We start from the raw sequence: 11,220 nt of genomic DNA, 5'->3' as shown, positions 1-11,220 counted from the left end.
GGTCCGCCTGCGCAGCAGAAAGAAGCCTAGCGCAAACCTCGAGCAGGTTAAGCGCTCACGAGCCCAGCCAAATCGCACTTTCGCGAATTGGGCTTATCATTTCCTCCCTGGCTGCCATGTCACCGTTTCAAAAAGAAAGCAAAGAGTCATTTACCACCCAGCTCCGGCTCTCCTCTCCGAAATGTCACCCTGTGTTTCCTGTGTTAGCAGCCACCCAGGAGCAGAGGCAGCCTCCAGCCCCGCAGCATCCTGTTCTCAACTGCCCGCCTGGTGCTTTAACCCCTGCAGACCTGGCCCTCTGCCACTGCAACGGGCTTGCCTGAGGACATGCATTTAAAAAAGCCACACTGAGCAAACCCAAAACTTTCTCGCTTCCTCCTCTAAGTGCTGTGCACAGGGTGATCGCCTCCTTCACATGGATTTAAAATAAAAAGGGGTGAGGGAAGAAAATACCCACACCAAACAGCATTCTCCCCTTTCACAGACAGCAGCAGAGATGCAGAGAAATTAAGTGTCCTGCAAAAGAGCTCAGATTTCATTAACTGCAAAATTATCGATGTTCCCCATGTCCTAGAGGGACACGCTGCAGAGGAACGCCATGTGACAGACCCATGCCAGTGTACCGCTGGGTGCAGAGTGATCCTGAGTAGGTCCCTTCTCCGTCCCCATGCCCAGCTCCTTCATAACATGCAACGAGAACCAACTGTAAAATGCAGCATTGATATTAGAGAAATAAGCAGAAGAACACTTTTTTTTTTTAATCAGGCCCTTTCATTGTATAAATAATTTATTTCGGTTCACAGCATTATGTCTGCATCTTTTAAAAAAAGAAGAAAAGACAGGAGGAACAGAGACTGACGGACAATGGCAAGGGTAGGACACGCGCAGCAGGATATCCAACACTGATGGGAACACTGCGAAGGTACCTGGGAAAATGAGACTGGTACCTTGTGATAGCTGCTAAAAAAAAAGAAAAGGTCATTCAAACATATTTAGAGAAGATGCACAACCTTGCAAAAAGCCCAGCTCATTTTTCAGAGCAACAACCCATGCAGTTTCCCTTAACCACTATTTTGCTGAGGCACCTCTTCTTCTAGTCCACCGTAGGCGATGCACATCTTCATACAGGAAAAATCAGCGTACGGTTGTGAAACGTTACAGAAATACCACGGAAGCCATTAGCTACTAATTGGAAAAGTCTTTTTAATTATTGCAGAAAGCAGAGTTGGTAGGAACGGCACCGCCACAGCGTCCCACCTGGCTCAGCTGAAGCTTCAAGCCTGCGCTGCCAGTTCAGTGCACGCTTCAGTGCTCTGCCAAAACCCAGCCATTTCTCCAAGGGGATGCTCAGCTGAGCTGGGTGTAACAAACTCCCAGGAAGGACCGAACTCCATAAATGCATGCCACCGGGCCTTCCATGCCAGCGTTTGCTAAATCAAGACCTACGTCTTGACAGCAAGGAGGCAAAACCCACAACTAATAGCCTGCACGTGTCATTGTTAAAACCTGATTGCTTTTGAGTTGGTGGGGAAAATGTAGCTTTATGTTTCGCCTCTAAAATGGGTCGCTCTCCAAAAAAAAGGGTTACTGCACGTGGCTTCTGTGGCATCAAAAATAAATAATTTTTTTTTCCTCTCTTGACAGCAAGTACCAAAGTGTTGGAGGTGAAGACAAAGCAAAGAAAACCCAAGGAAGCGGGAACAGAGCCACCTGAACTGATGGGACCAGCCCACTCAGCACACAAGTCAGGACTCGCGTTGGGAACTCAAATCCCGCAAGAAGAGAAATACTACTTGGCTGCAACATTTGTTTCCTAACAAAAAAACCCGCTATTTGGAAGGTGCCGCGCTCATTGGTGCAAGGGGAGAATCAACTCCCTGAAACCTGAAGGGCATTTTTCTTTTGTCTGCTTGGTGGTTTCTCCTTGGCTGCTCTGGGAAGGGGTTTTCAAATGGGAAGGCCGGTGTAAAATCACCAGAAAATCCTGCCAGACTGCGTGGCTCAAAACTCAGGGTATTTGGCCCCTGAGGGCTGCCTGCTTCTGCTCCGTGGGCAGCATGGAAAGCCGAGACCCTGCTTTTCTTCTCCAGAGAGTTGAGTCCCAGGCCAAAACACAGACAACAACTGGCTTTTTGGTCCCCAGTCCCTTCCAGGTACCAAAATTCACCTGCAGAAGGACGCGGCGGGGCCTGACCCTGCCCCGGGTGCTCAGCAGGCAGAGGCAGCCCACACAGCTACTGCTAGCAGCAAGGGGCTCTCTGCTTTGTATCGGATTTAAATCTTTATAAAAAACTAGCACCCCCCAATGTCACCCCCCGCCCCCCCATGTCTCCTCACACCCTGCCATTTTCCCAGCGCTGCCGAGTCCCTTTCCAGCAGAGATTTTGCAAGCTCTGGCCATCTCAGCAGGCAGTGCCGGCAGCTGTCCATCCGTCCTGCCCTGCCCTGACCCCCCCAAAACCCCGCGTTTAGCAAGCGCTGCCCTGACCTCTTGTACCGACAGCACGGTGACCAGTACCATGACGCTTGCTTTTTCTGTTTGTTTTGTGTTTTTCTTTTTTTAAATAACCCCTAGTTTGGATCACCCCAGCTGGAGCAAATTAGCACCTTGGAGCATGCCTCTGCCTGGGCACAATAAAGACCTGCTCGGGGCTTTGCTTCAGAAGATGACACAATTAAGCCTTTGAGAAGGGGGACTCCTGGACACCCCCCCCCCAAACACTTCCAGCAGCGTACACCCCAAACCCTTGCCTTTTTTGATTTTTTCCTTTTTTTTTTAAGCAAACAGCTTAAAGCTCAGCACCGGTCAGCAGCTGCTAGGCACCCCTGGAGCCGCAGGCTTAGCAACACCCCCCCCCCGGCTGAAGGCTGCCTGTCCTTGCTCTGCACCCATCCGCACCCTACAACACCAGCCAGGAGGGGGGTGGGGGGGTTGTCCTCTTACCCATCACCCCCCCCAAGACATTTTGTGCTAGTCCACCCCCCACCTCCGCTTTCGACACCCCTTCCCACCCACAAACGTGGGGGAGGGATGCGGGGATGCGGGCAAGTATCAGGAAGCCCCCTCACCGCTGACCTTGCCAAACCCGGGTGCTGCCTTCACCCCCCCACATAGCATCTCCCCCCCCCCCAAAAAAATGCACACGTTAAAGATCCAGAAGCACACTGGGCTTCTCTCAAATGCACTTCGACAGGGTCCTGCCCTGTTCGCCCCCGGCACACAAAAAAAGCTCGGTGGTCTCGAAGGACGGAGGGGGGTCTCGGCCCGGTAGCACGTCTCCAGCCTGGCCCAGGGGCCCCAGGAGATCCGGATCCGGCCCTTGGGAGGACGGTGGTCCGCGGCAAGGGGCGGTGGGAGAGGGGAGATCCCGGCTCTCGCCCGCAGCCGGGATGTGGGCTTGGCTGGCGGGAGCGGCTTTGTTGTCACCACTATTGTCTTTTCATTTGGAAAGGGGGGGCGGGGGGAGAAAAAAGAGGAAAAAATAATAATAATAATAACGATTAAACCCAAAAGAATCGCTTTGGTTCTCTCTCCCCCTCGGTTCCTTTGTCTGCTTCCCCATCCCTCTCCGCGTCCGCGGGGCTTCTACCGCTTCTTCTTCTGCTTGAGGGACTTCCTCCGCTTGAGGATCATCTCGTAGAGCTTGTCCATGCCCTCCGTGAGCCCCTCGCCGATGATGGCGCAGGCGGGCTGGATGTGGTAGGTGGTGGAAGGGGTCAGCTCGTGGAGGGCCAGCTGCTTCTCGATCTCGGCCACCGGCAGGGACTTGGGCAGGTCCTGCTTGTTGGCGATGACCAGCAGCGGGGTACCTTGGTTCTCGGCGAACTTGGTCACCTTGTGCAGCTCTGTTTTGGCCTCCTCCAGCCGGTCCACGTCCACCGAGTCCACCACGTAGATGATGCCATCGGTGCAGCGGCTGTAGGACTTCCAGAGCGGGCGCAGCTTCTCCTGCCCACCCACGTCCCAAAAGTGGCAACTGATGCCTTTGGCCGTCCCGTTGCTCAGCCGGATCTTCTCCGTGTTGAAACCGATGGTGGGCACGGTGTTGACGAACTCGTTGAACTTCAACCGGTACAGCACCGTGGTCTTCCCCGCCGAGTCCAGGCCCAGCATGACGATGTGCAGGGACTGGAAGGCGGAGATGTTGGAGGAGATGTTCCCCATGGCCACGGCTCACGCCGCCCTCACAGCCCCGCGCCCATCCCCGCGCCGCCGGCCCGCAGGGGCACGGCTGGGGAGGCGGGGGGGGGCGGCGGCGGCGGCGGCGGCGAGCTGGGCTGGGAGCGGGCAGCGAGCGGGCAGCCGGCAGCGAGCAGGCAGCGAGCAGGCAGCGCGGCTCCACGCGGCGGCAGGGCTGCGGGACCCGCCGGCCACCGCCCCGCCCGGGAGGAGGGGCCGCGCCGCCGCCTTCCGCCGGCTCCGCCCGCCCCCCCGCCCTGCCTGCACCCCCACCTGCCCGCCCTTTCTCCTCCTGCCTGCACCCCCACCTGCCCGCCCTTTCTCCTCCTGCCTGCACCCCCACCTGCCCGCCCTTTCTCCTGCCTGCACCGCCGGAGGGGCGAGGTGGGGGCTGACTTGCTGCGCTCCATTGCCCGGGGACAGCCCCGGCGCGGGGGTCGCCTGGGAGCGAGTGGCCCCTGCCCCGTGCTTAAAGCTTGCTTATCCCTACGCTTTGCATCGTCACCGACCACAGAAATCATAAAAAAAAAAAACCAAAAAAACACCACCTTAAAATAGTACCAAGCCGAAGCATCATTCATTGCGCGTGAGACACGAGGAGGGACCTTCTGCTGCACCATGTGTCATCCCCGGCTGAGGGAATCGGGGGGGGGTGTTGCAAAAGTGGTTCAGGCACAGCTCTGCGGGATGACTGGGACCAGTGACGAGCTAAGCCCAGAAAGCGGGTGAGCGACGCTCTGCTCCTGCAAAAGCAGAGCCTGCGCTGGCGACGAGAGCTCGGGAGTCATCGTCCCCCCAGCCTGGTTGGTGCTGGGACACGGAGCATCTGCATCCCCAGGGGCTCACACAGTCTCCCAAAGCCGAGAGATGCAGGGAACGGAAAACCTCACCTGCGCTGAATCCGGGGCGGGGGGGGACAGGCTAACCACTGCTGTCAATGCTTTTTGCATCTCATACTTTGTCAAAGCTGTCAACGCCCTCAACCCATGTTAAAACCCCTGAGGTCCTTGTGGCCAGCCAGCCCCCCAGGGCCCAGCACAGCTCAGTGCCCCAAGCCATGTAGCTGCTGGCCCAGCTACTCCTCCTGGAAGCCCCTTCCAGGCCAGTGTGGGGACAGGGAAGCCACCCCCACTGCATGCTCTGGGGAAGGCCTGCCCTGCTCTTTGCCTTTGCACTTATTTCTGGTATTGCTTCTGTGACGAAAAGCAGCAGCAGGGTTGTTCCTACGATATTACCTATCCCCTCTTTTACAGCATTTGTAAAATAAATATCAACTGTATCTGACAGCTTAACTAGAAAGCCCCGGAGAAAGAAGTGTGCTGCAGAAGACAGATACTGCTTTTAATTTAAGATGCTTTCACCACGCAGCGTGCAGTGAGGGTTGTCAGGCTGGAGTGGGATCATTTCTCATATTCATATTTCATCCCAAGGATGTGTGTTGTGGCTTTGCATGGAGATAAGACTACCTGCTAACACATGCCATCATTAAAAATACAGGCAGCTCGCTGTGACGGTCTCTGGAGGTGACACTGGGCGCAGTTTTGATGGAAATCATCATGTGGTGACAGCGTGAAAAGTGCAGGGAGCTGCATCCCCGCCAGCGTGCAGCTGGGAGAAACGCTCCTTGGCACATGTGAGGTGGCATCGCCTCCACGCTCTGCACAGCCGTTCAAAAAGCAAGGCACAGGCGTTGCACAGGCTGGAAAATGAAAACCTGTTGTGCACTGGGGTTGTCCTCATCAGCTGGCCTTTGAGCTGGCATGAGTTCAGGCTTTTCTCTGCAACCACATAAAGGTAATGAGAGCAAGTAGAGAAAGCTGTGAGTGATCACCTGACTCCAGGAGCTGGAGCATTAAAGAAAAAAATTGCCAGAAATAGAAGAAAAGGGTCATATCCGTGAGTGGAGTCACCAGCAGATCTGTCACCGCTCTCTTCGCTTCTGCCTGAATTGCTCCAGCAAAAGCTTTCTTAAACGCTGCTGTGCAGGATAATCCCAAGGCAAATGCAACCCGGGCTGCACCCAGAATTAGTGGTTAATCTGTGTGCAGTAGGTTTGTGTTTTAGGAATTTACCTTTGGGCTGTGAGGAGTGCCGGGTCTGGTGCAGGAGATGCTGTTTCAGCCTTGGGTGTTGTGGCAGGGCAGCACTCCCCAGGGAATTCCCCCTCTCCATCACTTCCAACCCTTTCTCTCCCTCCTCCTTCGTCCTCACTGCTGAAGACAGCTTCGAGCCTCAAGTTGAAAGGCTTCCTTTTCTAAACAGGCTGGCAAAATTTCCTTTCCCCCAACAGCCAAAGTCCAAAGGAGACACTTCCCTCCTCTGCGCCCCTCCTTTTTTCACCCCAGCATTGATTGTGAGTTATAAATAAAGGCAAGATTAGGTAGACAGGCTGATCAAACCTAGGGGATGTTCTAAAAAACGGCCTTATATCAGATGATCCCAAGGGGATGGAGATAAAGAGGAGCGTTGCAGTGGTAAATTATGCTGCAGCTAATGCCCGCTATCCATAAATAAGCTGTTAAGACCTCCGCTGAATGTTAAGCGTAGAAATAACAGTCTTAATCGCAGCTGAGAGGAGTCTGCCAAGTCCATTCAGTGGCAAATTTAGGGAGAGGAAACCCATCTTTTCCACACACACCCCCTCCTCTGCTTTTTCTGCCCCCCCCCCCCTTTCCATCATATGAAGGTTAAGCAGCCAAGGTTAAAGCCGGCATTAGCATCTAAATGTGTGTCTGCGAGTCTCTGACAAAGGGACCGCTCGCTGGTCCCCAACATTTCGCTCCAGCAGCAAGAAGACTGTTGCTGCCATAGTAACTGTTTTCAGACATGGCAATTATTTCTTCCCAGCTCCCCCCCCGCCCCCCATCCCATCTCCCTTCCCCCAGCTCATCTTGCTCTTCAAAGTATCTTTTTTCATTTTTTTGGAGTGAAACACAAAGGGCCAGAGCCCGCACACATCCACCGGTGCCGTGCCCAGAGACAACGGAGGGATGCTTCCCGCGCTTCCACGGCCTGCTCACAGATTATCCCTAATAGTGACTTTTAATCCGCATCCAATTAGCCCTTTATCACCCAGGCAAAGCGAAACCTTGGAGCAGCAGCTTTTGCCAGCGGTTTCTGGCAAAGCCGGTGACTTGGACTGGGGGGAAATCGGTTTGCGGAGAGCATCCCCACTCCCGGAGCGTGCGGGATCCTCTCTCCCTCCCCTGCCCCTTCTTTCTTAATAGCACCACTTGTCTTAGTCCGCTCCCTTTTGTTTCTGCATTAAAAGCAGAGACACCAGCCCAAACAAAGTCAACAGGTAAGGGCTGTAATTAGGGCTGCGCCCGTTCCTGGGGATCCCTGAGGCTAATTAATAGCATCCCCGTGACTAACGCCTGGGCTGCAGAACAGTCCAGAGGCTGCGCTGAGAGCCAGAACTGGGGCAGCCACCTCTCCAGCAGCTGATGGTGGGACAAGGCACGGGACTGGCGTCTCCAGCCGGTTTACGGGGGGCTGCTCCCCTCTTCTACCAGGGTTTCGTGGGTGAGCTCTGCCCAAATGGTGGCTTTCCTGGGCCTGCATGAGCTGGGAGAAGCAGCACTAGTTAATATTATGTAGGAAAGTCTCATCCCTGTTTGCCAGTCCTGGCGGTGGGGGAAAGCCCTTGGAGAGGCTTTTTGGGGTCAGTGCACCCGTGCCTGTCGTGGTCAGCATCCTTTTCTTGTGTCACTCTCCTTCCCGCCTCCATGGACTCTCTTCCTTTCCAAGGACCTTCCAGCCCACTCACTGGTTAATGAGGCCAGGTAATGCGGGATCATTACCGGCTGAATAGCCTGTGAGTCCCGTAGGAGCCTTTTGGATAGTAACTCTGAGGGAAAAGAGCATCACAGATTTAATGGGACTCCTTCCTCCCAGGAAAGGCAGCTTTTTATTCTGCGGGGCTGCAGAAGCAGGGTGATACAGCTAGATACCCCCACGGAAAAGGTTAATGGGGGAGAGCAAAGGGACACAGGGGAATAATGAGAGAGAGAGGCAGATACTGAATATTTCACACTAGATTATCCCTCTAAGTGCTCAATTCACACCTCTGCTACCAGTTTCTTGAGTGGTTTCTGGAGACAGCCTGGCTTGGGTGTTTTTCTGTGCTTTGTCTCACCCAGCCGTGTTCAACCCTGTGCTGGGAGGGTCTGTGCCCCTTGGAGTGGAGCCCTCCATCCCTGCCAGCTCCTGCCCATTTGAGCATGCAGGCACTTGGGCCAAGGGCCAAGGAGGTCTTGTGGCTCAGAGATGTCTCCAGGAGCTCCTCGGTCAATGGGTGGATGGAGGATGGAGGGGTGTGCGGATGGAGGGATGGATAAAAGCAGCAGAGTAACGGAGAAACGGCTGAATCCACAGAGCTCCTAATGCAGGAGTGAGAAATAATCCGTTCATCTGCAGCACAGCAGCTCAGCTCCATTTCATGACCTCAGATGCCTCTTCAGGCCAAGCAAACTCCTTCAAGGACCAGCTTAAAGCCGACTTTACAGCCTCATCCCCAGGAAACGTGAAACAGCCACAAACTGAGGAAGAAGAACAAAATCTTCCTCTAAAGGAGTTGATGTGAAAACAGCCTTACCAAGGCAGCACAAAATCCATCTAGCCCAGCATTGTGTCTGTAAGCCCCTAGGAGTGGAGGCAGTTGGAGGAGCACAAGACCAGGGCAGATGTGTATTACAATTTTTGGTGGGTTTTTCCCCTCCATGGATTTGTACAAACCCACCATGAAGCTTTACAAGCTTTTAGCCTTATCAGCATCCTGGGGCAGAGTGCCACAGTTTATTGATTTTTGCTGGATAAAGAGTATGAAACTGCCTGGAAATGTCCTCTGCAAACTCACACAGACCAAGTACAGCCTTGCAGGTTAAAGCAAGGTGAGTGCAAAGGTTTTCTGGCAGGTTAGGCTGGGATTTTCACCAGAAATCGCTCTTTCTGTGCTATGCTTGCAATGCAGCCCTAACTCTGCCTGTCACTGCCCCCTCCCCCCGACAATCCATGAAATTCGGCAGGAGGAACAAAACATCTGCCTGACTTGAGCAGGCAGAGACAAAAGAAGCGAGCTCTCTGCCTTTGTTCCCATGATTTGCTGAGATGACAGACGTCATTTTTCCATGGCAAGCGCTGCGTCCCACCGCTGCAGCTGAGGACACCGGAGGGGACATGGGGCTGACTTACACCGGATCAAGCAAAACAGCACTGGTGTTCCTCCCTTAACATCTGCGCTCCGGTTTGGATGTCCTGACTGACTGCTTGGAATAAAATCCTGTGTGGGGAGAGTGAGGAAAGCAGGATGTCCTCCTTTGATCATTTTAGGAGTTGAGGTTTCAGCAGCGTTAGGGTTTATCTGCTGTATCTGGGACTCCATGCACCTAAATTGCCCGCTGCCCTCAGAAGGGTGCCAGGGACATTGCTAGCAGGGGTGTTTCCCTGGTCCTTCATCTCTGAGCACCTCCGGGCCGGCCTGGGGCCGTGGCTGCTGGGCAAAGCAGAGTTACCCCTTCCTGCAGGAGGGGAAGAAAGCCCTGGGGAAACCCAAGCTGGAGCTGGGGCAGTCACCCATGGGGACCCCAGAGGAAAAGAGATATTATTTGGGTACAGATACTCCATCCCCTCATCTCTGCTTCGCCAAGGACACATCTAGGGGTGGGTGAGACCCCTCCTGGGCTGGTGGCAAGGAGCAAGCAACCCTTAGCTCCCACCTGGGTGAGCCATGATACCAGATTCCCAGCACCCTTTGCACAAGCAGTGCCTGGAGGGGAATAACCCCTCGCCCCTCCCTGGCTTCCAGCTGGGTAAATAACTGCTCTGAACGACTGCTTTTGTGCTCACAAGCATCCTGGGGCCAGAGGAGAGGAGACTGAAACTCTGCTGGTTTCATTACCCCAGGACACTGCGTTAGTTTTGGATACAGAGCACAGCTCTCTTCAGTGCAGCCAAGGGAAAACTGGGGGAGAAGGGAAAGTACCTGCACCCACCTGGACCTGTTCCTGGCAGGGTGTCTTAGGCTGGCATACACACGGAACACCCCTGCAACTGGTCACTGTGGGTGGAGAGGAAATTTGGCCTTGAAGGGCTCGTTTGGAGATGTGTAACCCCATATGGTGGCAGCCTGGAAACTCAGAGGAAGGCAAATACACTTCCACATAGGAGGAAGGATGCTGAATCAGGGAGGGTTAAGCACACACAGGTATGATGTATAGCATGGCTCAGGTTTGTCTGCAGGCACATGATCACACATCCCTCCCTCATTCCTGTCCCAAATAATGCTGGGTCTCAGCCACTTCCTACCCTGGCAAAATTCCTGCCCAAGGCTTCAGGCGGTTATGCCTGGGGAAGGAGTCAGAGATGCAGATTTCACCCTATAATTTTTCCGTGACACTCTGTCTCAAGGAAAAAAAAAAAAAAAGTGGATTAGCCTTGCTGCCAGTGATAAGCAGGAGGCTTAGAAAAACCCTCAATTTCCCAGCACCCACTCCCTGGGCAGTAAATCTTGGAGCCAACTGAGCTGCAGGCATGGCAAAGAGAGTGAAAGCCTGGGGTTGGTGGAGATTTAGGGCTCATGAATCACCCAGTGCTCTCCAGCAGCACACCAGGGTCTCAAATTACGTCCTCGGGTGATTTGCACCACAAACTTCCCCTTAGCCCCCCAAAATGTCAGAGCACTTTATTTGCTGCCTATCTTTCCCCGTCCGTCCCCCCTGTCCCCCCCCACTTAAAGGAGCTGCTCCGTGGCCAAAGGGGAAAATCCTGCTCTGAGCGGATTTACCTGTGTTTAGCTGGTGTACAGTTGTTTACAGCTACTTTAGTCAGCTGGAGCCTGATTTAGAGAAAAAATGCACTAGGATCATGTAGGAGGTCAGACCTCAGCTACTAATCCACACCTGACTAATGCACACCAGCCTTCCCCTCCACCCAGCCCCAAAATCCCCCTATAGCCACAGCTTAAATAAACCAAAGCCTCAAGCTTGGAAGGATGAGGTTAGTCCAGGGATGGCTGGCAGGGGACAGGGAGCATCCCCACT

The 11,220-nt window shown here is 54.1% G+C and overlaps 1 protein-coding gene across 1 annotated transcript; it reads right to left on the bottom strand.

Moving 5' to 3' along the window:
• Positions 1-3,118: 3,118 nt before the first annotated feature.
• Positions 3,119-4,354, bottom strand: ARL4C (ARF like GTPase 4C). The gene has a single exon (XM_075027841.1). It carries the CDS (start codon positions 4,163-4,165, stop codon positions 3,587-3,589), a length of 579 nt encoding a protein of 192 aa, XP_074883942.1. The 5' UTR covers positions 4,166-4,354; the 3' UTR covers positions 3,119-3,586.
• Between the last annotated feature and the right edge of the window lie 6,866 nt (positions 4,355-11,220).

The sequence above is a fragment of the Buteo buteo genome, chromosome 5 (assembly GCF_964188355.1).
Source record: "Buteo buteo chromosome 5, bButBut1.hap1.1, whole genome shotgun sequence".
Classification (NCBI taxonomy): domain Eukaryota; kingdom Metazoa; phylum Chordata; class Aves; order Accipitriformes; family Accipitridae; genus Buteo; species Buteo buteo.
The sequence above is the reverse complement of the archived record's forward strand: the minus strand, read 5'-3'. Positions and strand labels throughout refer to the sequence as shown.